Raw genomic sequence first — 26,625 nt, 5'->3', positions numbered from 1 at the left:
CTCTGCCCCCGTGTCCCCCTCTCTCTCTCTCTCTGCCCCCGTGTCCCCCTCTCTCTCTCTCTGCCCCCGTGTCCCCTCTCTCTCTCTCTGCCTCTCTGCCCGTGTCCCCCTCTCTCTCTCTCTGCCCCGGTGTCCCCCTCTCTCTCTCTCTCTGCCCCCGTGTCCCCTCTCTCTCTCTCTGCCCCCGTGTCCCCCTCTCTCTCTCTCTGCCCCCGTGTCCCCTCTCTCTCTCTCTCTGCCCCGTGTCCCCCTCTCTCTCTCTCTCTGCCCCCGTGTCCCCCTCTCTCTCTCTGCCCCCGTGTCCCTCTCTCTCTCTCTCTCTGCCCCCGTGTCCCCCTCTCTCTCTCTCTGCCCCCGTGTCCCCTCTCTCTCTCTCTCTGCCCCCGTGTCCCCTCTCTCTCTCTCTGCCCCCGTGTCCCCTCTCTCTCTCTGCCCCCGTGTCCCCCTCTCTCTCTCTCTCTGCCCCCGTGTCCCCCTCTCTCTCTCTCTGCCCCCGTGTCCCTCTCTCTCTCTGCCCCCGTGTCCCCTCTCTCTCTCTCTCTGCCCCCGTGTCCCCCTCTCTCTCTCTCTCTGCCCCCGTGTCCCCCTCTCTCTCTCTCTCTGCCCCCGTGTCCCCCTCTCTCTCTCTCTCTGCCCCCGTGTCCCCCTCTCTCTCTCTCTGCCCCCGTGTCCCCCTCTCTCTCTCTCTCTGCCCCCGTGTCCCCTCTCTCTCTCTCTGCCCCCGTGTCCCCCTCTCTCTCTCTCTGCCCCCGTGTCCCCCTCTCTCTCTCTCTCTGCCCCCGTGTCCCCCCTTCTCTCTCTCTCTGCCCCCGTGTCCTCCCCTCTCTCTCTCTCTGCCCCCGTGTCCCCCCTCTCTCTCTCTCTGCCCCCGTGTCCCCCTCTCTCTCTCTCTCTGCCCCCGTGTCCCCTCTCTCTCTCTCTCTGCCCCCGTGTCCCCCTCTCTCTCTCTCTGCCCCCGTGTCCCCTCTCTCTCTCTCTGCCCCCGTGTCCCCCTCTCTCTCTCTCTGCCCCCGTGTCCCCCTCTCTCTCTCTCTCTGCCCCCGTGTCCCTCTCTCTCTCTCTCTGCCCCCGTGTCCCCTCTCTCTCTCTCTCTGCCCCCGTGTCCCCCTCTCTCTCTCTCTCTCTCTCTGCCCCCGTGTCCCCCTCTCTCTCTCTGCCCCCGTGTCCCCCTCTCTCTCTCTCTGCCCCCGTGTCCCCCTCTCTCTCTCTCTCTGCCCCCGTGTCCCTCTCTCTCTCTCTGCCCCCGTGTCCCCTCTCTCTCTCTCTGCCCCCGTGTCCCCTCTCTCTCTCTCTGCCCCCGTGTCCCCCTCTCTCTCTCTCTCTGCCCCCGTGTCCCCACTCTCTCTCTCTGCCCCCGTGTCCCCTCTCTCTCTCTCTCTGCCCCCGTGTCCCCCTCTCTCTCTCTGCCCCCGTGTCCCTCTCTCTCTCTGCCCCCGTGTCCCCCTCTCTCTCTCTCTGCCCCCGTGTCCCCCTCTCTCTCTCTCTGCCCCCGTGTCCCCCTCTCTCTCTCTCTCTGCCCCCGTGTCCCCCCTCTCTCTCTCTCTGCCCCCGTGTCCCCCTCTCTCTCTCTCTGCCCCCGTGTCCCCCTCTCTCTCTCTCTCTGCCCCCGTGTCCCCCTCTCTCTCTCTCTCTGCCCCCGTGTCCCCCTCTCTCTCTCTCTCTGCCCCCGTGTCCCCCTCTCTCTCTCTCTCTGCCCCCGTGTCCCCCTCTCTCTCTCTCTCTGCCCCCGTGTCCCCCTCTCTCTCTCTCTCTGCCCCCCGTGTCCCCCTCTCTCTCTCTCTCTGCCCCCGTGTCCCTCTCTCTCTCTCTCTCTGCCCCCGTGTCCCCCTCTCTCTCTCTGCCCCCGTGTCCCCCTCTCTCTCTCTGCCCCCGTGTCCCCCTCTCTCTCTCTCTGCCCCCGTGTCCCCTCTCTCTCTCTCTCTGCCCCCGTGTCCCCCTCTCTCTCTCTCTCTGCCCCCGTGTCCCCCTCTCTCTCTCTCTCTCTGCCCCCGTGTCCCCCTCTCTCTCTCTCTGCCCCCGTGTCCCCCTCTCTCTCTCTCTCTGCCCCCGTGTCCCCCTCTCTCTCTCTCTCTGCCCCCGTGTCCCCCTCTCTCTCTCTCTCTGCCCCCGTGTCCCCCTCTCTCTCTCTCTCTGCCCCCGTGTCCCCCTCTCTCTCTCTCTCTGCCCCCGTGTCCCCCTCTCTCTCTCTCTCTGCCCCCGTGTCCCCTTCTCTCTCTCTCTGCCCCCGTGTCCCTCTCTCTCTCTCTCTGCCCCCGTGTCCCCCTCTCTCTCTCTCTGCCCCCGTGTCCCCCTCTCTCTCTCTCTGCCCCCGTGTCCCCCTCTCTCTCTCTCTCTGCCCCCGTGTCCCCCTCTCTCTCTCTCTCTGCCCCCGTGTCCCCCTCTCTCTCTCTGCCCCCGTGTCCCTCTCTCTCTCTCTCTCTGCCCCCGTGTCCCCCTCTCTCTCTCTCTGCCCCCGTGTCCCCCTCTCTCTCTCTCTGCCCCCGTGTCCCCCTCTCTCTCTCTCTCTGCCCCCGTGTCCCCCTCTCTCTCTCTCTCTGCCCCCGTGTCCCTCTCTCTCTCTCTCTGCCCCCGTGTCCCCTCTCTCTCTCTCTGCCCCCGTGTCCCCTCTCTCTCTCTCTGCCCCCGTGTCCCTCTCTCTCTCTCTCTGCCCCCGTGTCCCCCTCTCTCTCTCTCTGCCCCCGTGTCCCCCTCTCTCTCTGCCCCCGTGTCCCCCTCTCTCTCTCTCTGCCCCCGTGTCCCCCTCTCTCTCTCTCTGCCCCCGTGTCCCCCTCTCTCTCTGCCCCCGTGTCCCCGTGTCCCCCTCTCTCTCTCTCTGCCCCCGTGTCCCCCCTCTCTCTCTCTCTCTGCCCCCGTGTCCCCCTCTCTCTCTCTCTGCCCCCGTGTCCCCCTCTCTCTCTCTCTGCCCCCGTGTCCCTCTCTCTCTCTCTCTGCCCCCGTGTCCCTCTCTCTCTCTGCCCCCGTGTCCCTCTCTCTCTCTCTCTGCCCCCGTGTCCCCCTCTCCTCTCTCTCTGCCCCCGTGTCCCCCTCTCTCTCTCTCTGCCCCCGTGTCCCCCCTCTCTCTCTCTCTGCCCCCGTGTCCCCCCCTCTCTCTCTCTCTGCCCCCGTGTCCCCCTCTCTCTCTCTCTCTGCCCCCGTGTCCCCCTCTCTCTCTCTCTGCCCCCGTGTCCCCCTCTCTCTCTCTCTGCCCCCGTGTCCCCCTCTCTCTCTCTCTGCCCCCGTGTCCCCCTCTCTCTCTCTGCCCCCGTGTCCCTCTCTCTCTCTCTCTCTGCCCCCGTGTCCCCCTCTCTCTCTCTCTGCCCCCGTGTCCCTCTCTCTCTCTCTCTCTGCCCCCGTGTCCCCCTCTCTCTCTCTCTCTGCCCCCGTGTCCCCCTCTCTCTCTCTGCCCCCGTGTCCCTCTCTCTCTCTCTCTGCCCCCGTGTCCCCTCTCTCTCTCTCTGCCCCGGTGTCCCCCTCTCTCTCTCTCTCTGCCCCCGTGTCCCTCTCTCTCTCTCTGCCCCCGTGTCCCCCTCTCTCTCTCTCTGCCCCCGTGTCCCCCTCTCTCTCTCTCTCTGCCCCCGTGTCCCCCTCTCTCTCTCTCTCTGCCCCCGTGTCCCCCTTCTCTCTCTCTGCCCCCGTGTCCCTCTCTCTCTCTCTCTCTGCCCCCGTGTCCCCCTCTCTCTCTCTCTCTGCCCCCGTGTCCCTCTCTCTCTCTCTCTCTGCCCCCGTGTCCTCCTCTCTCTCTCTCTGCCCCCGTGTCCCCTCTCTCTCTCTGCCCCCGTGTCCCCCTCTCTCTCTCTCTCTGCCCCCGTGTCCCTCTCTCTCTCTGCCCCCGTGTCCCTCTCTCTCTCTGCCCCCGTGTCCCTCTCTCTCTCTCTCTGCCCCCGTGTCCCCTCTCTCTCTCTCTCTGCCCCCGTGTCCCCCCCTCTCTCTCTCTGCCCCCGTGTCCCCCTCTCTCTCTCTCTCTGCCCCCGTGTCCCCCTCTCTCTCTCTCTGCCCCCGTGTCCCCCTCTCTCTCTCTCTCTGCCCCCGTGTCCCCCTCTCTCTCTCTCTCTCCCCCGTGTCCCCCTCTCTCTCTCTCTGCCCCCGTGTCCCCCCTCTCTCTCTCTGCCCCCGTGTCCCCCTCTCTCTGCCCCCGTGTCCCCCTCTCTCTCTCTCTGCCCCCGTGTCCCCCTCTCTCTCTCTCTGCCCCCGTGTCCCTCTCTCTCTCTCTCTGCCCCCGTGTCCCTCTCTCTCTCTCTCTGCCCCCGTGTCCCCCTCTCTCTCTCTCTGCCCCCGTGTCCCCCTCTCTCTCTCTCTGCCCCCGTGTCCCTCTCTCTCTCTGCCCCCGTGTCCCCCTCTCTCTCTCTCTCTCTGCCCCCGTGTCCCTCTCTCTCTCTCTCTCTGCCCCCGTGTCCCTCTCTCTCTCTCTCTGCCCCCGTGTCCCTCCTCTCTCTCTCTCTGCCCCCGTGTCCCCCTCTCTCTCTCTCTCTCTCTGCCCCCGTGTCCCCCTCTCTCTCTCTGCCCCCGTGTCCCCCTCTCTCTCTCTCTGCCCCCGTGTCCCTCTCTCTCTCTCTCTGCCCCCGTGTCCCCTCTCTCTCTCTCTGCCCCCGTGTCCCCCTCTCTCTCTCTGCCCCCGTGTCCCCCTCTCTCTCTCTGCCCCCGTGTCCCCCTCTCTCTCTCTCTCTGCCCCCGTGTCCCACTCTCTCTCTCTGCCCCCGTGTCCCCTTCTCTCTCTCTCTCTGCCCCCGTGTCCCCCTCTCTCTCTCTGCCCCCGTGTCCCTCTCTCTCTCTGCCCCCGTGTCCCCCTCTCTCTCTCTCTGCCCCCGTGTCCCCCTCTCTCTCTCTCTGCCCCCGTGTCCCCCTCTCTCTCTCTCTCTGCCCCCGTGTCCCCCCTCTCTCTCTCTCTGCCCCCGTGTCCCCCTCTCTCTCTCTCTGCCCCCGTGTCCCTCTCTCTCTCTCTCTCTGCCCCCCTGTCCCCCTCTCTCTCTCTCTCTGCCCCCCTGTCCCCCTCTCTCTCTCTCTCTGCCCCCGTGTCCCCCTCTCTCTCTCTCTCTGCCCCCGTGTCCCCTTCTCTCTCTCTCTCTGCCCCCGTGTCCCCCTCTCTCTCTCTCTCTGCCCCCCTGTCCCCCTCTCTCTCTCTCTGCCCCCGTGTCCCCTCTCTCTCTCTCTCTGCCCCCGTGTCCCCCTCTCTCTCTCTGCCCCCGTGTCCCCCTCTCTCTCTCTGCCCCCGTGTCCCCCTCTCTCTCTCTCTTGCCCCCGTGTCCCCCTCTCTCTCTCTCTCTGCCCCCGTGTCCCCCTCTCTCTCTCTCTCTGCCCCCGTGTCCCCCTCTCTCTCTCTCTCTGCCCCCGTGTCCCCCTCTCTCTCTCTCTCTGCCCCCGTGTCCCCCTCTCTCTCTCTCTCTGCCCCCGTGTCCCCCTCTCTCTCTCTCTCTGCCCCCGTGTCCCCCTCTCTCTCTCTCTGCCCCCGTGTCCCCCTCTCTCTCTCTCTCTGCCCCCGTGTCCCCCTCTCTCTCTCTCTCTGCCCCCGTGTCCCCCTCTCTCTCTCTCTCTGCCCCCGTGTCCCCCTCTCTCTCTCTCTGCCCCCGTGTCCCTCTCTCTCTCTCTCTGCCCCCGTGTCCCCCTCTCTCTCTCTCTGCCCCCGTGTCCCCCTCTCTCTCTCTCTGCCCCCGTGTCCCCCTCTCTCTCTCTCTCTGCCCCCGTGTCCCCCTCTCTCTCTCTCTCTGCCCCCGTGTCCCCCTCTCTCTCTCTGCCCCCGTGTCCCCTCTCTCTCTCTCTCTCTGCCCCCGTGTCCCCCTCTCTCTCTCTCTGCCCCCGTGTCCCCCTCTCTCTCTCTCTGCCCCCGTGTCCCCCTCTCTCTCTCTCTCTGCCCCCGTGTCCCCTCTCTCTCTCTCTCTTGCCCCCGTGTCCCCTCTCTCTCTCTCTCTGCCCCCGTGTCCCCCTCTCTCTCTCTGCCCCCGTGTCCCCCTCTCTCTCTCTCTCTGCCCCCGTGTCCCTCTCTCTCTCTCTCTGCCCCCGTGTCCCCCTCTCTCTCTCTCTGCCCCCGTGTCCCCTCTCTCTCTGCCCCCGTGTCCCCCTCTCTCTCTCTCTGCCCCCGTGTCCCCCTCTCTCTCTCTCTGCCCCCGTGTCCCCCTCTCTCTCTGCCCCCGTGTCCCCGTGTCCCCTCTCTCTCTCTCTGCCCCCGTGTCCCCCTCTCTCTCTCTCTCTGCCCCCGTGTCCCCCTCTCTCTCTCTCTGCCCCCGTGTCCCCCTCTCTCTCTCTCTGCCCCCGTGTCCCTCTCTCTCTCTCTCTGCCCCCGTGTCCCTCTCTCTCTCTGCCCCCGTGTCCCTCTCTCTCTCTCTGCCCCCGTGTCCCCTCTCTCTCTCTCTCTGCCCCCGTGTCCCCCTCTCTCTCTCTCTGCCCCCGTGTCCCCCCCTCTCTCTCTCTCTGCCCCCGTGTCCCCCCCTCTCTCTCTCCTGCCCCCGTGTCCCCCTCTCTCTCTCTCTCTGCCCCCGTGTCCCCCTCTCTCTCTCTCTGCCCCCGTGTCCCCCCTCTCTCTCTCTCTGCCCCCGTGTCCCCCCTCTCTCTCTCTCTGCCCCCGTGTCCCCCTCTCTCTCTCTGCCCCCGTGTCCCTCTCTCTCTCTCTCTCTGCCCCCGTGTCCCCCTCTCTCTCTCTGCCCCCGTGTCCCTCTCTCTCTCTCTCTGCCCCCGTGTCCCCCTCTCTCTCTCTCTCTGCCCCCGTGTCCCCCTCTCTCTCTCTCTGCCCCCGTGTCCCCCTCTCTCTCTCTCTCTCTGCCCCCGTGTCCCCCTCTCTCTCTCTCTGCCCCCGTGTCCCCCTCTCTCTCTCTCTGCCCCCGTGTCCCTCTCTCTCTCTCTCTGCCCCCGTGTCCCCCCTCTCTCTCTGCCCCCGTGTCCCCCTCTCTCTCTCTGCCCCCGTGTCCCCCCTCTCTCTCTCTGCCCCCGTGTCCCCCCCTCTCTCTCTCTCTGCCCCCGTGTCCCCCTCTCTCTCTCTGCCCCCGTGTCCCTCTCTCTCTCTCTCTGCCCCGTGTCCCCCTCTCTCTCTCTCTGCCCCCGTGTCCCCTCTCTCTCTCTCTCTGCCCCCGTGTCCCCCTCTCTCTCTCTGCCCCCGTGTCCCCCTCTCTCTCTTCTCTGCCCCGTGTCCCCCTCTCTCTCTCTCTCTGCCCCCGTGTCCCTCTCTCTCTCTGCCCCCGTGTCCCCCTCTCTCTCTCTCTCTGCCCCCGTGTCCCCCTCTCTCTCTCTCTGCCCCCGTGTCCCCCTCTCTCTGCCCCCGTGTCCCCCTCTCTCTCTCTCTCTGCCCCCGTGTCCCCCTCTCTCTCTCTCTCTGCCCCCGTGTCCCCCTCTCTCTCTCTGCCCCCGTGTCCCCCTCTCTCTCTCTCTGCCCCGTGTCCCCCCCTCTCTCTCTCTGCCCCCGTGTCCCCCTCTCTCTCTCTCTGCCCCCGTGTCCCCCCCTCTCTCTCTCTCTGCCCCCGTGTCCCCCCCTCTCTCTCTCTCTGCCCCCGTGTCCCTCTCTCTCTCTCTGCCCCCGTGTCCCCCTCTCTCTCTCTCTGCCCCCGTGTCCCCCTCTCTCTCTCTCTGCCCCCGTGTCCCCCTCTCTCTCTCTCTCTGCCCCCGTGTCCCCCTCTCTCTCTCTCTCCCCCCGTGTCCCCCTCTCTCTCTCTCTCTTGTCCCCCTCTCTCTCTCTCTCTGCCCCCGTGTCCCCCTCTCTCTCTCTCTCTCTGTCCCCCTCTCTCTCTCTCTCTGCCCCCGTGTCCCCCTCTCTCTCTCTGTCCCCCTCTCTCTCTCTCTCTGCCCCCGTGTCCCCCTCTCTCTCTCTCTCTCTCCCCCCGTGTCCCTCTCTCTCTCTCTCTCCCCCCGTGTCCCTCTCTCTCTCTCTCTCTGGGGCCTGTTCCCAGTTGAAGCCTGGCCCCTCTCCCTGAAGGATACACGTTGATGCGCTGCCCCATGTCCTGCAGCAGGTTGGCGGCCTGCTGGCGGCAGGCCAGCTCCTTGTCGCGGTCCAGGCCGCCGCGGCGGGACGGGCTGTCGTCCAGCTGCTGGCGGCTGAAGCACCACTTGTTGTTGTCGGCGGAGGAGCCGCGGCCGCCGCCTCCGGCCGCCATTGACTGAGAGGGGAGCCCCGCCCCCTCGGGAGGCGGGGCCCACGCACAGCGGCGCGCTGACGTTCAGCACCGGCGCGCTGACGTTCCGCGCCACTTCGCTGACGTACAACACCACCGCGCTGACGTTCCGCACCACTTCGCTGACGTTCCGCACCGCCGCGCTGACGTTCCGCACCGCCGCGCTGACGTACGACCACCGGCGCGCTGACGTACAACACCACCGCGCCGACGTTCCGCGCCGCCTCGCTGACGTACGACCACCGGCGCGATGACGTTCCGCACACGACGTGCCGGCCGCACACCGCACGACGCGCCGACCGTCCAATACCCACCTCGCCGCCCGGCGGGCTCAGGTCCCACCTCGACGTGCTGACGTCACCGTCACGACGTCCTCCCCGGCCAGCGCACGTCCCCTCACAACGTGCTTGACGTCCCGCTCCAACGTCCCACCTTCGACGGGCTGACGTAACTCCCCAGTGGCGCCATTCCCCCACCCACCCCACACACGACGTCACTGCGCGCGCGCATTCTAAACCACGCCCACCCGGACACAAAGACGCCACCGCCCCGCGCTGGATTCAAATCCTAACCGTCGCCGGCTCGGCCGCGCCTGCGCCGCGCGGCGCCCGGAGCCAGAGGCATTCCCCTACACACAGATAAACGATAATAAAGTGTAATAGAAACAGAGAAAATCAAATAATCAACCACGCCAATTGGAAAATAACCACCTTCTTTATTCGCTTTGTCTGTTTCACTGGCTGGGCGGACAAACCTCCTCCTTCCCCAATCCTCAGCCGAGACTGTCCCGGCCGAGGAATGGAGGCGCTTGCCGGCGGCCCGGCTCTATTTATAGGCGCACCGGCGCCTGCGCAAGGGTGTCGCTGGTTCACGGGGCGGTGGGCGGGGCAAACAACGACGTGATGTTGACCGACGTAATCGTTTGGCCAATAGGACGAGAGCGTCCGCGGGCGTGGTAGGCGGGACATAATCACGGCCCGATCGGATTGGAGCAGCCGTGGGCGAAGGGGGCGGGTTCCCGAGCCTGATGGACGTGCGTTTGACCAATCGGATTGAGCAGTGGGGGGGGGGCACGAGGCGCATGCGTGGACATTCCTCTCTTCCACCCCCCCCCCCCCCTTTTCCGCAGACCCTGGGCACCGATGTCGGGTAGCCAATCAGAGGGCGGACACGCTCCGATGGGCGGGACCTCCGTATGATAGACGTGGAGCTTCACCAATGGCATCGGCGATACCACCGCTACTGGGGATGACAGACATCCTCACCAGCCAATGGCGGGGGGGCGGGGCGGGGCGGGTGAGGGAGCCAGCGGGCGGACCAATCGCAGAGGCGGGGGTGGGCGGTGCTTCCTCTGCCCCCGCCCCTCCCCTCCCGCAGTCTGGCCAGGCGGCAGAGCAGAGCGAGCGAGCGAGCGCCCGGGCCGAAGATGGCGGAGGTGCGTGTGGTTGATGCTAAGGCTTGAGGCTGTTCCTCGGGGGAAGGAAGGAAGGAAGGAGAGGATCCCATTCCACCGCGGATTTACCCCCTCCCTCCCTCCCTCCCAGCGGGAGCCCGCGGACGCCCAGGGGGAGCCTGTTGGAGGAATTTGCGGAGGTGCGAGAAGAATCCAAGATGGCGGCTGTGGCCAGGCTGACGGTTGGGGGGAGGGGCCAAAGGGCACGGGGAAGGTCAGAGGTCAAGGCTTTGGCCAACTTGGCCAACTCTGCCAATTTGGCCAACTCTTCTCATAGGCGCCATCTCAACCATTGGTTTGATTTGATTTATTATTGTCACGTGTATTGGGATACAGTGAAAAGTATTGTTTCTTGCGCGCTATACAGACAAAGCATACCGTTCATAGAGAAGGAAAGGAGAGGGTGCAGAATGTAGTGTTACATTCTCTACAGTGTAGAGAAAGATCAACTTAGTGCGAGGTAGGTCCATTCAAAAGTCTTGACAGCAGCAGGGAAGAAGCTGTTCTTGAGGGGGCGGCACGGTAGCACAGTGGGTTGGCACTGCTGCTTCACAGCTCCAGGGACCTGGGTTCGATTCCCGGCTCGGGATCACTGTCTGTGTGGAGTTTGCACGTTCTCCTCGTGTCTGCGTGGGTTTCCTCCGGGTGCTCCGGTTTCCTCCCACAGTCCAAAGATGTGCGGGTTAGGTTGATTGGCCAGGTCAAAAATTGCCCCTTAGAGTCCTGAGATGTGTAGGTTAGAGGGATTAGTGGGTAAAATATGTAGGGGTAGGGCCAGGGTGGGATTGTGGTCGGTGCAGACTCGATGGGCCGAATGGCCTCTTTCTGTACTGTAGGGTTTCTATGATTTCTATGAATATATGATTTGATTTATTATTGTCACGTGTATTGGGATACAGTGAAAAGTATTGTTTCTTGCGCGCTATACAGACAAAGCATACCGTTCATAGAGAAGGAAAGGAGAGGGTGCAGAATGTAGTGTTACAGTCACAGCTCGGGGTGTAGAGAAAGATCAGCTTAATGCGAGGTAGGTCCATTCAAAAGTCTGACGGCAGCAGCAGGGAAGAAGCTGTTCTTGAGTCGGACGGTACGTGACCTCAGACTTTTGTATCTTTTTCCCCCGACGGAAGAAGGTAGAAGAACAAAGAACAGTACAGCACAGGAAACAGGCCCTTCGGCCCTCCAAGCCTGTGCCGTTCCTTGGTCCAACTAGACCAATCGTTTGTATCCCTCCATTCCCAGGCTGCTCATGTGACTATCCAGGTAAGTCTTAAACGATGTCAGCGTGCCTGCCTCCACCACCCTACTTGGCAGCGCATTCCAGGCCCCCACCACCCTCTGTGTAAAAAACGTCCCTCTGATATCGTGAGTTATACTTCGCCCCTCTCACCTTGAGCCCGTGACCCCTCGTGATCGTCACCTCCGACCTGGGAAAAAACTTCCCACTGTTCACCCTATCTATCCCCTTCATAATCTTGTCCGGGGGGGGCGGGGGGGTTCCTTGATTATGCCGGCTGCTTTTCCCCGAGTCAGCGGGAAGTGTAGACGGAGTCAACGGATGGGAGGCTGGTTTGCGTGATGGATTGGGCTACATTTATGACCTTTCGTAGTTACTTGGGCAGAGCAGGAGCCCCATACCAAGCTGTGATGCTTTCTATGAGGCACCTGGTAAAAGTTGCTGAGAGTCGTGGCTGACATGCCAAATTTCCTTCGTCTTCTGAGAAAGTAGAGGCGTTGTCATCGGTGGAGAGAGACAGAGATGAACAGACAGTTTCACTTCTTCAGAACTGGGAGCTGTTGGCGATCGTAGGTTTCGGAAATATGCAGAAGGGGGTGTGACGATGACGGGAAGGGGAAGCTCGGTAGGGTGGGGAGAATGAAAATACAGACTGCTGGGTGGGCCAGAGTCACAGGGAACCTTGAAGGGACAAGCAGAGAAATGATGCTTGAAGCGGGAGGGGTGAGGTGCAGAATCATTCCCCCCCCCCCCCGCCCTTTCCGGCAGATGCAGGAGATAATGGTCGCAGGGGGAGGGGGGGGGGGGAGATGCGTGTTTGGGTTTACGCCCTGCAATTGTTGAGTCTGAACGCCGAGGGTTATTATTTATTCAGTGGGACACGGGCATCGCTGGCCGGCCAACATTCATTGCCCGTCCCCAGTTAAAGTTTTATTTATTAGTCACAAGTTAGGCTTGCATTAACACTGCAATGAAGCCACTGTGAAAATCCCCTAATCGCCCACACTCCGGTTCAGGTACACTGAGGGAGAATTTAGCACGGCCAATCCACCCTAAACCAGCACATCTTTCGCACTATGGGAGGAAACCGGAGCATAAGACAGAGGAGCAGAATGAGGCCACTCGGCCCATCGAGTCTGCCCCGCCATTCAACCATGGCTGATATTTTTCTCATCCCCATTCTCCTGCCTTTTCCCCATAACCCCTGATCCCCTTATTAATCAAGAACCTATCTATCTCTGTCTTAAAGACACTCAATGACCCGGCCTCCACAGCCTTCTGCGGCAAAGAGTTCCACACATTCACCACTCTCTGGCTGAAGAAATTCCTCCTCATCTCTGTTTTACAGCATCGTCCCTTCAGCCTGAGGTTTTGCCCTCTGGTTCTAGTTTTTCCTACTCGTGGAAACATCCACTACACCCGGAGGAAACCCACGCAGACACGGGGGAGAGCGTGCAGGCTCCACACAGTGATCTAGGGCCGGGAATCGAACCCGGGTCCCTGGCGCTGTGAGGCAGCAGTGCTAACCCACTGTGCCACCTAGTTGCCCCTTGGAGGGCAGTTGGGAGTCAACCACATTGCTGTGGCTCTGGAGTCACATGTAGGCCAGACCGGGGTAAGGACGGCAGATTTCCTTCCCTAAAGGGGAACCAGATGGGTTTTTCCCCACAATGGGTCATCAGTAGATTCTTAATCCCGGATATTTTTTATTGAATTCAAATTCCCACCAATCTGCCGTGGGTGGGATTCGAACCCGGGGGTCCCCCAGAACATCAGCTGGAGTTTCTGGATTAATAGTCTAGCGATAATACCACCAGGCCATCGCCTCCCTCACTGGCATGTTTGAGCCTCTAAGTTGTAGTTCAGAAAAGGAGTCACGAGTTCAGTTTCTTCATAAACGTACCTTTATTCCTTTGATCCGACTCTGCACACAATTCTCCACCAACACCCCAGTGCCACCTGTGGCCCCTTTGTGTCAGTGACTTCTACCGGATAACTGACACCAAATTAGGACTTCACCGGAAGGTCTGTTAACCCGTTCCTAACAGGAGACACCGCTGCGGGGCAGAGGGGGGCCACTCGGAGCTCAGGGTTACATAAGAACTAGGAGTAGGCCATCTGGCCCCTCGAGCCTGCTCCGCTATTCAATAAGATCATGGCTGATCTTTTCGTGGACTCGGATCCACTTACCCGCCCGCTAACCCTTAATTCCTTCAAAAATCTATCTATCCTTGCCTTAAAAACATTCAACGAGGGAGCCTCAACTGGGCAGGGAATTCCCACAGATTCACAACCCTTTGTGTGAAGAAGTTCCTCCTCAACTCAGTCCTAAATCTGCTCCCCCTTATTTTGAGGCCATGCCCCCTAGTTCTAGTTTCACCCGCCAGTGGAAACAACTTCCCTGCTTCTATCTTATCTATTCCCTTCATCATCTTATATGTTTCTATAAGATCCCCCCCTCATTCTTCTGAATTCCAATGAGTATAGCCCCAGTCTACTCAGTCTCTCCTCATAAGCCAACCCTCTCAACTCCAGAATCAACTCAGTGAATCTCCTTTGCACCCCCTCCAATGCCAGTATATCCTTTCTCAAGTAAGGAGACCAAAACTGTACACAGTACTCCAGGTGTGGCCTCACCAGCACCTTGTACAGCTGCAACATAACATAGAACAGTACAGCACAGAACAGGCCCTTCGGCCCACGATGTTGTGCCGAGCTTTATCTGAAACCAAGATCAAGCTATCCCACTCCCTATCATCCTGGTGTGCTCCATGTGCCTATCCAATAACCGCTTAAATGTTCCTAAAGTGTCTGACTCCACTATCACTGCAGGCAGTCCATTCCACACCCCAACCACTCTCTGCGTAAAGAACCTACCTCTGATATCCTTCCTATATCTCCCACCACGAACCCTATAGTTATGCCCCCTTGTAACAGCTCCATCCACCCGAGGAAATAGTCTTTGAACGTTCACGCTATCTATCCCCTTCATCATTTTATAAACCTCTATCAAGTCTCCCCTCAACCTCCTCCGCTCCAGAGAGAACAGCCCTAGCTCCCTCAACCTTTCCTCATAAGACCTACCCTCCAAACCAGGCAGCATCCTGGTAAATCTCCTCTGCACTCTTTCCAGCGCTTCCACATCCTTCTTATAACCTCGCTGTTTTTAAACTCCATCCCTCTGGCAATGAAGGACACAATCCCATTTGCCGCCTTCATTGAATGTTTTTAAGGCAAGGATAGATAGATTTTTGAAGGAATTAAGGGTTATGGTGAGCGGGCGGGTAAGTGGAGCTGAGTCCACGAAAAGATCAGCCATGATCTTATTGAATGGTGGAGCAAGCTCGAGGGGCCAGATGGCCTACTCCTGCTCCTAGTTCTTCTGTTCTTGTGTTTCTGTAAGATCCCCCACTCATTCTTCTGAATTCCAATGAGTATAGCCCCAGTCTACTCAGTCTCTCCTCATAATCCAACCCTCCCAACTCCAGAACCAACCGAGTGAATCTCCTCTGCACCCCCTCCAGTGCCAGTATATCCTTTCTCAAGTAAGGAGACCAAAACTACACAGTAACTCCAGGTGTGGCCTGACCAGCACCTTATACAGCTGCAACATAACCTCGCTGTTTCCATCCCTCTCGCAATGAAGGACACAATTCCAGTTGCCGCCTTCATTACCTGCTGCACCCGCCAACCAACTCCTTGAGATTCGTGCACAAGGACACCCGGGTCCCTCTGCACAGCAGCAAGCTGCAATTTTTTAACCATTTAAATAATAGTCCATTTTGCTGTTATTCCGACCAAAATGGATGACCTCACGTTTACCAACATTGTACTCCATCTGCCAGACCCTCGCCCGGTCGTTGCGGTCAGGAGGGGTTTATTTATTTTTGGCTAACCGTTCCTCCCTCTCTCCGCAGGGTGTCTCCCGGGGAGGGGCAGCGCCGCCGCTCCGCCAGATCCCAGACGCCGGGGCTGAGCGGCCATGAACCGGATCCGGATCCACGTGCTCCCGAGCACCAGGGGCCGCCTGACCCCCCAGCCCCGGCCGCTGGAACCCCTGGCCTGCTCCTTCGCCCACCGCCCCTGCTCGCAGCCCCGCCTGGAGGGCCAGGACTTCTGCCTCAAGCACATCCTCGAGGACAGGAACGCTCCCTTCAAGCAGTGCAGCTACGTGTCGGCCAGGACCAGCAGGAGGTGCCCCGGAGCTGCCCCCAAGCCTGAGAAGAAGGATGGGTAGGTGTGAGCGAGCTGTTCGACTAGGATGTGCTGCGCCAGTTCGGTCGGGAGGATTTGATTTGATTTATGATTGTCACGTGTTGGGATACAGTGAAAAGTATTGTTTCTTGCGCACTATATAGACAAAGCATACCGTTCATAGAGAAGGAAAGGAGAGGGTGCAGAATGTAGTGTTACAGTCACAGCTAGGGGTGTAGAGAAAGATCAACTTCATATTTGGTCCATTATTGTCATGTGTATCGGGATGCAGTGAAAAGTATTGTTTCCTGCGCGCCATACAAAGCATACCGTTCATAGAGTACAGAGGGGAGAAGGAAAGGAGAGGGTGTTGAATGTGGTGTCACAGTCATAGCTCGGGGTGTAGAGAAAGATCAACTTAATACCGTGGGCGGCACGGTAGCACAGTGGTTAGCACTGCTGCCTCACAGCTCCAGGGACCTGGGTTCGATTCTCGGCTCGGGTCACTGTCTGTGTGGAGTCTGCACGTTCTCCCCGTGTCTGCGTGGGTTTCCTCCGGGTGCTCCGGTTTCCTCCCACAGTCCAAAGAAGTGCGGGTTAGGTTGATTGGCCATGCTAAAATTGCCCCTTAGTGTTCTGGGATGTGTAGGTTAGAGGGATTAGTGGGTAAATATGTAGGGATATGGGGGTTGGGCCTGGGTGGGATTGTGGTCGGTGCAGACTCGATGGGCCGAATGGCCTGTTTCTGCATTGTAGGGATTCTATGATATAAGGTAGGTCCAAGTAAAGTCTGACAGCAGCAGGGAAGAAGCTGTTCTTGAGTCGGTCGGTACGTGACCTCAGACTTTTGTATCTTTTTCCCCGACGGAAGAAGGTGGAAGAGAGAATGTCCGGGGTGCGTGGGGTCCTTGATTTTGCCGGCTGCTTTTCCCCGAGGCAGCGGGAAGTGTAGACGGAGTCAATGGATGGGAGGCTGGTTTGTGTGATGGGACTGGGCTACGTTCACACACACACAACCCTTTGTAGTTTCTTGCGGTCTTGGGCAGAGCAGGAGCCCCAGACCAAGCTGTGATACATCCGGAAAGGCAGTTAGGGAGGGAGTTCCAGGACTGTGATTGGACATCAGTCAGTCCCCGTGTGTGGTGTAGGTACACCCACGGCGCTGTTAGGGAGGGAGTTCCAGGATTGTGATTGGACATCAGTCAGTCCCCGTGTGTGTGTGGTGTAGGTACACCCACGGCGCTGTTAGGGAGAGAGTTCCAGGATTGTGATTGGACATCAGTCAGTCCCCGTGTGTGTGTGTGTGTGGTGTAGGTACACCCACGGCGCTGTTAGGGAGGGAGTTCCAGGATTGTGATTGGACATCAGTCAGTCCCCGTGTGTGTGTGTGGTGTAGGTACAGCCACGGTGCTGTTAGGGAGGGAGCTCCAGGATTGTGATTGGACATCAGTCACTCCCTGTGTGTGTGTGGTGTAGGTACAGCCACGGTGCTGTTAGGGAGGGAGCTCCAGGATTGTGATTGGACATCAGTCACTCCCTGTGTGTGTGTGGTGTAGGTACACCCACGGCGCTGTTAGGGAGGGAGTTCCAGGATTGTGATTGAACATCAGTCAGTCCCCGTGTGTGTGTGTGTGGTGTAGGTACACCCACGGCGCTGTTAGGGAGCTCCAGGATTCCAGGTGCAGAGTCAGTGTGGGAATGTTTGGGGAGTTATTTTCCCTGCCAGCAATCAAGTTTTATTTGATAATAGAATTCTGTTCACATCTGGGGAGTTTAGAAGGATGAGGCGGCACGGGTAGCACAGTGGTTAGCACTGCTGCTTCACAGCGCCAGGGACCTGGGTTTGATTCCCGGCTCGGGTCACTGTCTGTGTGGAGTTTGCACATTCTCCTCGTGTCTGCGTGGGTTTCCTCCGGGTGCTCCGGTTTCCTCCCACAGTCCAAAGATGTGCGGGTAGGTTGATTGGCCATGCTAAAATTGCCCCTTAGTGTCCTGAGATGCGTACGTTGGAGGGATTAGTGGGTGGATATGGGGGTAGGGCCTGGGTGGGATTGTGGTCGGTGCAGACTCGATGGGCCGAATGGCCTCTTTCTGTACTGTAGGGTTTCTATGATTCTATGAAAGGGGATCTGATAGAGGTATATAAAATCCTAAAAGGGATTGATAAAGTAAATGTCGACTTAATCATTTCCTCTCGTGGGGCAATCTTGAACAAGAGGTCACAGGAATAGGTTGAGAGGCGGTAGATTTAACACTGAGATGAGGAGGAACTACTTCTCACAGAGGGGGGTGAATTTGTGGAACTCGCTACCCCATCGCGCGGTGGGAGTCTGAATCATTGAATGACTTCAAGAGGAAATATAGAAAAACTACAGCACAAAACAGGCCCTTCGGCCCCACAAGTTGTGCCGAACACATCCCTACCTTTTAGACCTACCTATAACCCTCCATCCTATTAAGTCCCATGTACTCATCCAGGAGTCTCTTAAAAGACCCTATTGAGTTTGCCTCCACCACCACTGACGGCAGCCGATTCCACTCACACACCACCCTCTGTGTGAAAAACTTCCCCCTAACATCTCCCCTGTACCTACCCCCCAGCACCTTAAACCTGTGTCCTCTCGTAGCAGACATTTCCACCCTGGGAAAAAGCCTCTGAGAGTCCACCCGATCTATGCCTCTCAACATCTTATATACCTCTATTAGGTCTCCTCTCGTCCTACGTCTCTCCAAGGAGAAAAGACCGAGCTCCCTCAGCCTATCCTCATAAGGCATGCCACCCAATCCAGGCAACATCCTTGTAAATCTCCTCTGCACCCTTTCAATCATTTCCACATCATTCCTGTAATGAGGCGACCAGAACTGAGCACAGTACTCCAAGTGGGGTCTGACGAGGGTCTTATATAGCTGCAGATAGATATATTTCTGATAGGAAACGGGTTAAAGGGTTATGAAGGACATATCCCTTTAATCGGGTGGCACAGTGGGTTGGCACTGCTGCCTCACAGCTCCAGGGACCTGGGTTCGATTCCCAGCTCGGGTCACTGTCTGTGTGGAGTTTGCACATTCTCCTCGTGTCTGCGTGGGTTTCCTCCGGGTGCTCCGGTTTCCTCCCACAGTCCGAAAGATGTGTAGGTTAGGGTGGATTGGGCCGTGCTAAATTGCCCCTTAGTGTCAGGGGGACGAGCTAGGGTAAGATCATGGGGTCACGGGGATAGGGCTTCAATGGAATTGTGATCGGTGCAGACTCGATGGGCCGAATGACCTCCTGCACTGAGGAACAGTTGGGGAGGAGGATTTGAGACCTGGGAGAGATCAGCCATCTCTGATTGAATGGCAGAGCAGGTTTGAAGGGCCGAGAGAGGGGGATTGATGGGGGGAGAGAGGGTAGGGGGGGGAGAGAGGGCGGGGGGGATTGATGGGGGGGGGGGAGAGAGGCATTGATAGGGGAAGAACAAAGAAAATTACAGCACAGGAACAGGCCCTTCGACCCTCCTGCACTGACCATGCTGCCCCCGTCTGAACTAAAGCCCCCTACCCTTCCGGGGACTGTATCCCTCTATTCCCATCCTATTCATGTATTTATCCAGATGCCCCTTAAAACTCACTATCGTATCCGCTTCCACTCCCTCCCCCGGCAGCGAGTTCCAGGCACCCACCACCCTCTGTGTAAAAACTTGCCTCGTACATCTCCTTTAAACCTTGCCCCTTAAACCTATGCCCCCCTAGTAATTGACTCTTCCACCCTGGGGGAAAAAAGCTTCTGACTATCCACACTGTCCATGCCCCTCATAATCTTGTAGACTTCTATCAGGTCTCCCCTCAACCTCCGTCGCTCCACTGAGAACAAACCGAGTTTCTCCAACCTCTCCTCATAGCTAATGCCCTCCAGACCAGGCAACATCCTGGTAAATCTTTTCTGTAACCCTCTCCAAAGCCTCCACATCCTTCTGGTAGTGTGGCGACCAGAATTGAACACTATATTCCAAGTGCGGCCTAACTAAGGTTCTATAAAGCTGCAACATGCCTTGCCAATTTTTAAACTCTATACCCCGGCCGATGAAGGCATGCCTTCATCGGGAGAGTGAGAGATTGTTTGAGTTGATGGGGGGGGGGGGTTGTCGGGGAGAGGAGAGGTGGCAGGGAGCAGCGGTGGTAGTACAAAATACTAAAATATATCCTGACGTTGGATGGGCGTGGGTTCCTGAAAGGGAGAGAGCCAGGTGAGATCAGTCAGGCTTTTTCCACACTTCCCGTAGGGCACTGGGGAGAGTTACAGAACAAAGAGATCTAGCGGTACAGGTTCATAGCTCTAAAACTAGTCTAAAACTAGATGACAGAAGCCAGAGGGTGGTTGCAGAGGGTTGTTTTTCAAACTGGAGGCCTGTGACCAGCGGTGTGCCTCAGGGATCAGTGCTGGGCCCACTGTTATTTGTCATTTATATTAATGATTTGGATGAGAATATAGGAGGCATGGTTAGTAAGTTTGCAGATGACACCAAGATTGGTGGCATAGTGGACAGTGAAGAAAGTTATCTCCAATTGCAACGGGATCTTGATCAATTGGGCCAGTGGGCTGACGAATGGCAGATGGAGTTTAATTTGGATAAATGCGAGGTGATGCATTTTGGTAGATTGAACCAGGGCAGGACTTACTCAGTTAATGGTAGGGCGTTGGGGAGAGTTACAGAACAAAGAGATCTAGGGGTACATGTCCATAGCTCCTTGAAAGTGGAGTCACAGGTGGACAGAGTGGTGAAGAAGGCATTCGGCATGCTTGGTTTCATCGGTCAGAACATTGAATACAGGAGTTGGGACGTCTTGTTGAAGATGTACAAGACATTGGTAAGGCCACACTTGGAATACTGTGTACAGTTCTGGTCACCCTATTGTAGAAAGGATATTATTAAACTAGAAAGAGTGCAGAGAAGATTTACTAGGAAGCTACCGGGACTTGATGGATTGAGTTATAAGGAGAGGCTGGATAGACTGGGACTTTTTTCTCTGGAGTGTAGGAGGCTGAGGGGTGATCTTATAGAGGTCTATAAAATAATGAGGGGCACAGATCAGCTGGATAGTCAATATCTTTTCCCCAAAGGTAGGGGAGTCTCAAACTAGAGGGTGTAGGTTTAAGGGGAGAGATACAAAAGGGTCCAGAGAGGCAATTTTTTCACCCAGAGGGTGGTGAGTGTCTGGAACGAGCTGCCAGAGGCAGTAGTAGAGGCGGGTACAATTTTGTCTTTTAAAAAGCAGTTACATGGGTACGATGGGTATAGAGGGATATGGGCCAAACGCGGGCAATTGGGACTAGCTTAGTGGTTTTAAAAAATAGGGTGGCATGGACAAGTTGGGCCGAAGGGCCTGTTTCCATGCTGTAAACCTCTGTGACTCTATGGTGCGCTGGGGCAGTTGTGGGGTAGGGCAGTGTTATCAAACGCTGACTGTCTTTCCGTACCAGGGTGACGTACTGCACGGAACACGCTCGCAAGAACGCCCTGGCCACCCGGCTACCATCCAAGAGGACTAGCAGCGCCGGCCCTTCCCCAGAGGCGCTGCTCGCCCAGCTGAGCGGTTACCTGAAGAGCGACGGGAGTTCCGGGGCTGCGGATAACAGTCGGAGCGAAGCCAGCAAGATCCTCGGTACGGGCCACGCGTGCGGGATTGCGGTCCGGGCTCGCGGGGCCAGGAAGAGGGAGAGGCGACGGCCTTGTGGTAGTTTCGCTCTGGGCACGGAGGGGCTCGCGGGGAGAGGGAGAGGCGACGGCCTTGTGGTAGTTTCGCTCTGGGCACGGAGGGGCTCGCGGGGAGAGGGAGAGGCGACGGCCTTGTGGTAGTTTCGCTCTGGGCACGGAGGGGCTCGCGGGGAGAGGGAGAGGCGACGGCCTTGTGGTAGTTTCGCTCTGGGCACGGAGGGGCTCGCGGGGAGAGGCGACGGCCTTGTGGTAGTTTCGCTCTGGGCACGGAGGGGCTCGCGGGGAGAGGGAGAGGCGACGGCCTTGTGGTAGTTTCGCTCTGGGCACGGAGGGGCTCGCGGGGAGAGGGAGAGGCGACGGCCTTGTGGTAGTTTCGCTCTGGGCACGGAGGGGCTCGCGGGGAGAGGCGACGGCCTTGTGGTAGTTTCGCTCTGGGCACGGAGGGGCTCGCGGGGAGAGGGAGAGGCGACGGCCTTGTGGTAGTATCAATAGACACTTTATTCATCCAGAAACTCAGCTAATGTTCTGGGGGGACCCGGGTTCGAATCCCGCCCACGCCAGATGGTGGGGATTTGAATTCAATAAAAAATATCTGGGATTAAGAATCTACTGATGACCCATTGTGGGAAAAGCCCATCTGGTTCCCTTTAGGGAAGGAAATCTGCCGTCCTTACCCTGGTCTGGGCCTACATGTGACTCCCAGAGCCACAGCAATGTGGGTGACTCTCAACTGTCCCTCCAAGGGGCAACTAGGGATGGGCAATAAATGGTGGACCCAGCCAGCGACGCCCATGGCCCACGGATAAATGTTCCAATAGATATGAAACAAGGTTAGGGGAGTGGGCAAACATGTGTTGGTTGGAAGACAATGTGGAAAAGTGTGAGGTTCTGCACTTTGGAAGGGAGGAGTGAGGCGTAGACTATTCTCTAAATGGGGAAGGAATTCTGAAATCAGAAGCACAAAGGGACTTGGGAGCCCTGGTTCAAGATTCTCTGAAGGTTAACGTGCAGGTTCAGTCGGCAGTTAGGAAGGCAAACGCAATGTTAGCATTCATGTGGAGAGGGCTAGAATACAAGAGTAGGGATGGACTTCTGAGGCTGTAGGAGGCTCTGGTCAGACCCCATTTGGAGTATTGTGAGCAGTTTTGGGTCCCCGTATCGAAGGAAGGATGTGCTGGTCCTTGGAAAGGGTCCAGAGGAGGTTCACAAGAATGATCCCTGGAATGAAGAGCTTGTCGTATGAGGAACGGGTTGAGGACTCTGGGTCTGTACTCGATGGAGTTGAGAAGGATGAGGGGGGGATCTTATTGAAACTTACAGGACACTGCGAGGCCTGGATAGAGTGGACGTGGAGAGGATGTTTCCACTAGTGGGAAAAACTAGAACCAGAGGGACAACCTCAGGCTAAAGGGACGATCCTTTAAAACAGAGATGAGGAGGAATTTCTTCAGCCAGAGAGTGGTGAATGTGTGGAACTCTTTGCCGCAGAAGGCTGTGGAGGCCAGGTCATTGAGTGTCTTTAAGACAGAGATAGATAGGTTCTTGATTAATAAGGGGATCAGGGGTTATGGGGGAAAAGGCAGGAGAATGGGGATGAGAAAAATATCAGCCATGGTTGAATGGCGGGGCAGACTCGATGGGCCGAGTGGCCTCATTCTGCTCCTCTATGTAATGGTTTTAAGATCAGCGCGATCTCAGTAAGCTTCCCCCACCCTCCCCCAAAACCCGCTCTCGATCCCCTCTTTAACGTTCTCTCCGACATCTCTCACACCCCCCCCCCCCCCCCCGCCGCCCAGATGACGACAGCTGGAGCGAGGGTGAGCCTGAGACTGTGCTGCTGGACCAGACGTGGAGGGGAGAACCGGACAGCGAGGCTGACAGCATCGACAGCGACCAGGAGGATCCCCTCAAGTGAGTGAGGGGGGGGGATGGCGGAGCGGGGAGCTAGGGTACTGCACCCCCACAAGCGTGTTCCCCATTACCCGCAGCAACTCGGGGAGGGGGGGGGTGATGGCGGAGCGCGGAGCTAGGGTACTGCACCCCCACGAGCGTGTTCCCCATTACCCACAGCAACTCGGCGTGCGGGGAAGTGGGGGGGAGATGGCGGAGCGGGGAGCTAGGGTACTGCGCCCCCACGAGCGTGTTCCCCATTACCCACAGCAACTCGGCATGCGGGGAAAGGGGGGGGAGGTGGCGGAGTGCACAGCCAGGGTACCGCGCCCCCACAAGCGTGTTCCCCATTACCCACAGCAACTCGGCGTGCGGGGAAGGGGGGGGGAGGTGGCGGAGCGGGGAGCTCGGGTACTGCGCCCCCACGAGCGTGTTCCCCATTACCCACAGCAACTCGGCGTGTGGGGAAGGGGGGGGGAGGTGGCGGAGCGGGGAGCTCGGGTACTGCGCCCCCACGAGCGTGTTCCCCATTACCCGCAGCAACTCGGCGTGCGGGGAAGGGGGGGGGGGAGATGGTGGAGCGCGCAGCTCGGGTACTGCACCCCCACGAGTGCGTTCCCCATTACCCGCAGCAACTCGGTGTGCGGGGGGAGATGGCGGAGTGCACAGCCAGGGTACTGCGCCCCCACGAGCGTTTCCCCATTACCCACAGCAACTCGGCGTGGGGGGGAGATGGCGGAGTGCACAGCCAGGGTACTGCGCCCCCACGAGCGTGTTCCCCATTACCCACAGCAACTCGGCGTGCGGGGAAAGGGGGGGGGGGAGATGGCGGAACGCGGAGCTAGGGTACCGCGCCCCCCCCCCCCTCCCGAGCACCTTCCCCATTACCCGAAGCAACAGCCTGCTCCCCCTCTCGGTGGGATGGAGGGGGATCAGCTGCGCGCACCGGTCTACTGGTGCGTGGACAACAGCTTGGGGCTGCGTGGGCCTCGGGCGTGTCCATCAGGGGGTGGAGCGATGGGGATTGGGTGTTGGGGGGAGGGGGGGGGAGGAGGGGGGGGGGCGAGTGCTCTGATTGAGAACCTGCGGAGTCTGGGGAGGGGGCAATGATTGGTTGAGGGGGGGGGGGCTGGGGTAAGAGGGCTTTTCCTGCCCAGCTCTGATAGCAGTGAGCTGAGACAGCTTCATCCTCCTCCCCCCGCCTCCGCGATGGCGCGCCCCACACAGGGGCTACCTCAGGGAGGCGTGTCTAAAGTTAAAACCCGCGCTCCGTAAATTCCTGAGCCCTTCCCCCGTCTGGTAGAGTCAGAAAGGTCCACAACGCAGTCCCTTCGGCCCATCCCGTCTGCTGGTCAAAGACAAAGGCACCCAGCTATTCTAATCCCCTTCCCCATCCCTTTGCCCACAGTCTCGGCATCGCAAGATAACATCTAAATAGTGCCTCAATGTTACGAGGGTCTCCGTCTCCACCTCTTCAGGCAGTGAGTTCCCACCACCCTCTGGTTAAAGAGTTTTTCCTCACATCCCCTCTAAACCTCCCCCCACCCCTCCTCCCGGGGTCATCCATATCTCTGCCAAGGGGAAAGGCTTCTCCCCGTCTCCTGTCTGCTCCATGGGTGGCACAGTGGGTTAGCGCCGCTGCCTCACAGCGCCAGGGACCCGGGTTCGATTCCCGGCTTTGGGTCACTGTCTGTGTGGAGTCTGCACGTTCTCCCCGTGTCTGCGTGGGTTTCCTCCCACAGTCCAAAGATGTGTAGGTTAGGGGGGATTGGCCATGCTAAATTGTCCCTTAGTGTCCAAAGATGTGTAGGTTAGGGTGGATTGGCCATGCTAAATTGTCCCTCAGTGTCCAAAGATGTGCAGGTTAGGGGAATTGGCCATGCTAAATTACCCCTTAGTGTCCAAAGATGTGCAGGTTAGGGTGGATTGGCCATGCTAAATTGTCCCTCAGTGTCCAAAGATGTATAGGTTAGGGTGGATTGGCCATGCTAAATTGTCCCTTAGTGTCCAAAGATGTATAGGTTAGGGTGGATTGGCCGTGCTAAATTGTCCCTTAGTGTCCAAAGATGTGCAGGTTAGGGTGGATTGGCCATGCTAAATTGTCCCTTAGTGTCCAAAGATGTATAGGTTAGGGTGGATTGGCCATGCTAAATTGTCCCTTAGTGTCCCAAAGATGTGTAGGTTAGGGGGATTGGCTATGCTAAATTCTCCCTCCGTGTACCCGAACAGGCACTGGAGTGTGGCAACTAGGGGATTTTCACAGTAACTTCATTGCAGTGTTAATGTAAGCCTACTTGTGACAATAAATAAACTTTAATCGATGCCCCTCATAATTTTCTCCATCTCAATCATGTCCTCCTCGGTCTCCGATGCTCCAAGGAAAACAACCCCAGTCTATCCAATCTCTCTTCATAACTAAAACTCCCTAACCCAGGTAGCATCCTGGTAAATCTCCTCTGCTCCCTTTCCAAGTGCTATCACTGCCCTCCTAGAATGTGGATTCCAGAACTGCACACAGTACTCTAGCTGTGGCCTAACCAACGTGTTATAGAGTTCCAGCGTAACCTCCCCGCTCCTAAACTCCCCGCTCCTAAACTCTGTGCCTCGGCTAATAACGGCAAGAATGCCTTCGTAACCGTTTTATCCACCTGTCCTGTTACCTTAAGGGACTGGTGCACACCCAGGTCCCTCTGATCCTCGGCGCTTCCCGGAGTCCTGCTGTTCATCCGGTATTCCCTTGTCTTGTTTGTCCTGCTCAAGTGCGTCACCTCACACTTACCCGGATTGAATTCCACTCAGCCCGTCCGACCAACCGTCTATATCCCCCTGGGTGGCACAGTGGGTTAGCACTGCTGCCTCACAGCGCCAGGGACCCGGGTTCAATTCCCAGCTTGGGTCACTGTCTGTGCGGAATCTGCACGCTCTCCCCGTGTCTGTGCGGGTTTACTCCGGGTGCTCCGGTTTCCTCCCACAGTCCGAAAGACGTGTTGGTTAGGGTGCATTGGCCATGCTAAATTCTCCCTCAGTGTTACCCGAACAGGCGCCGGAGTGTGGGCGACTAGGGGATTTTCACAGTAACTTCATGGCAGTGTTAATGTAATGATGTGGAGATGTCGGCGTTGGACTGGGGTAAACACAGTAAGAAGTCTCACAACACCAGGTTAACGTCCGACAGGTTTATTTGGTAGCAAAAGCCACACAAGCTTTCGGAGCGCGGCTCCTTCGTCAGATGAGTGGGAATTCTGATCACAAACAGGGCACAAAGACACAAACTCAATTTACAAAATAATGGTTGGAATGCGAGTCTTTACAGGTAATCAAGTCTTAAAGGTACAGACAATGTGAGTGGAGAGAGCATTAAGCACAGGTTAAAGAGATGTGTATTGTCTCCAGTCAGGACAGTTAGTGAGATTTTGCAAGCCCAGGCAAGTCGTGGGGGTTATAGATAGTGTGACATGAACCCAAGATCCTGGTTGAGGCCGTCCTCGTGTGTGCGTAACTTGGCTATCAGTCTCTGCTCAGTGATTCTGCGCTGTCGTGTGTCGTGAAGGCCACCTCGGAGAACGCTCACCCAAAGATCAGAGGCCGAATGTCCGTGACCGCTGAAGTGTTCCCCCACAGGAAGAGAACAGTCTTGCCTGGTGATTGTCGAGCGGTGTTCATTCATCTGTTGTCGCAGCGTCTGCATGGTCTCCCCAATGTACCATCCCTCGGGACATCCTTTCCTGCAGCGTATCAGGTAGACAACGTTGGCCGAGTTGCAAGAGTAGGTACCGTGTACCTGGTGGATGGTGTTCTCACCTGAGATGATGGCATCCGTGTCGATGATCCGGCACGTCTTGCAGAGGTTGCTTTGGCAGGGTTGTGTGGTGTCGTGGTCACTGTTCTCCTGAAGGCTGGGTAGTTTGCTGCGGACAATGGTCTGTTTGAGGTTGTGCGGTTGTTTGAAGGCAAGAAGTGGGGGTGTGGGGATGGCCTTGGCGAGATGTTCGTCTTCATCAATGACATGTTGAAGGCTCCGGAGAAGATGTCGTAGCTTTATTATTCTGTAAATTGAGTGTGTCTTTATATGCCCTGTTTGTGAAC

The 26,625-nt window shown here is 58.2% G+C and overlaps 1 protein-coding gene across 2 annotated transcripts; it reads left to right on the top strand.

Annotated features, from left to right (window-relative positions):
- Positions 1 to 9,433: 9,433 nt before the first annotated feature.
- Positions 9,434 to 22,564, top strand: LOC144490652 (KAT8 regulatory NSL complex subunit 2-like). 2 transcript variants are annotated; one of them, XM_078208354.1, is made up of 4 exons: positions 9,434 to 9,507; positions 14,680 to 14,995; positions 20,415 to 20,596; positions 22,446 to 22,564. In XM_078208354.1, the coding sequence occupies exons 2-4, from the start codon at positions 14,745 to 14,747 to the stop codon at positions 22,562 to 22,564; spliced, it is 552 nt and encodes a 183-aa protein (XP_078064480.1). In that variant the 5' UTR covers positions 9,434 to 9,507; positions 14,680 to 14,744. The 2 variants fall into 2 exon arrangements, with proteins under 2 accessions (XP_078064480.1, XP_078064479.1); XM_078208353.1 differs by having other exon boundaries at positions 9,464 to 9,665.
- Positions 22,565 to 26,625: the final 4,061 nt, after the last annotated feature.

Source organism: Mustelus asterias, unplaced genomic scaffold, assembly GCF_964213995.1.
Source record: "Mustelus asterias unplaced genomic scaffold, sMusAst1.hap1.1 HAP1_SCAFFOLD_3555, whole genome shotgun sequence".
NCBI classification, from domain to species: domain Eukaryota; kingdom Metazoa; phylum Chordata; class Chondrichthyes; order Carcharhiniformes; family Triakidae; genus Mustelus; species Mustelus asterias.
Note: the sequence above shows the minus strand (reverse complement) of the source record. Positions and strands in the feature narration are given on the sequence as shown.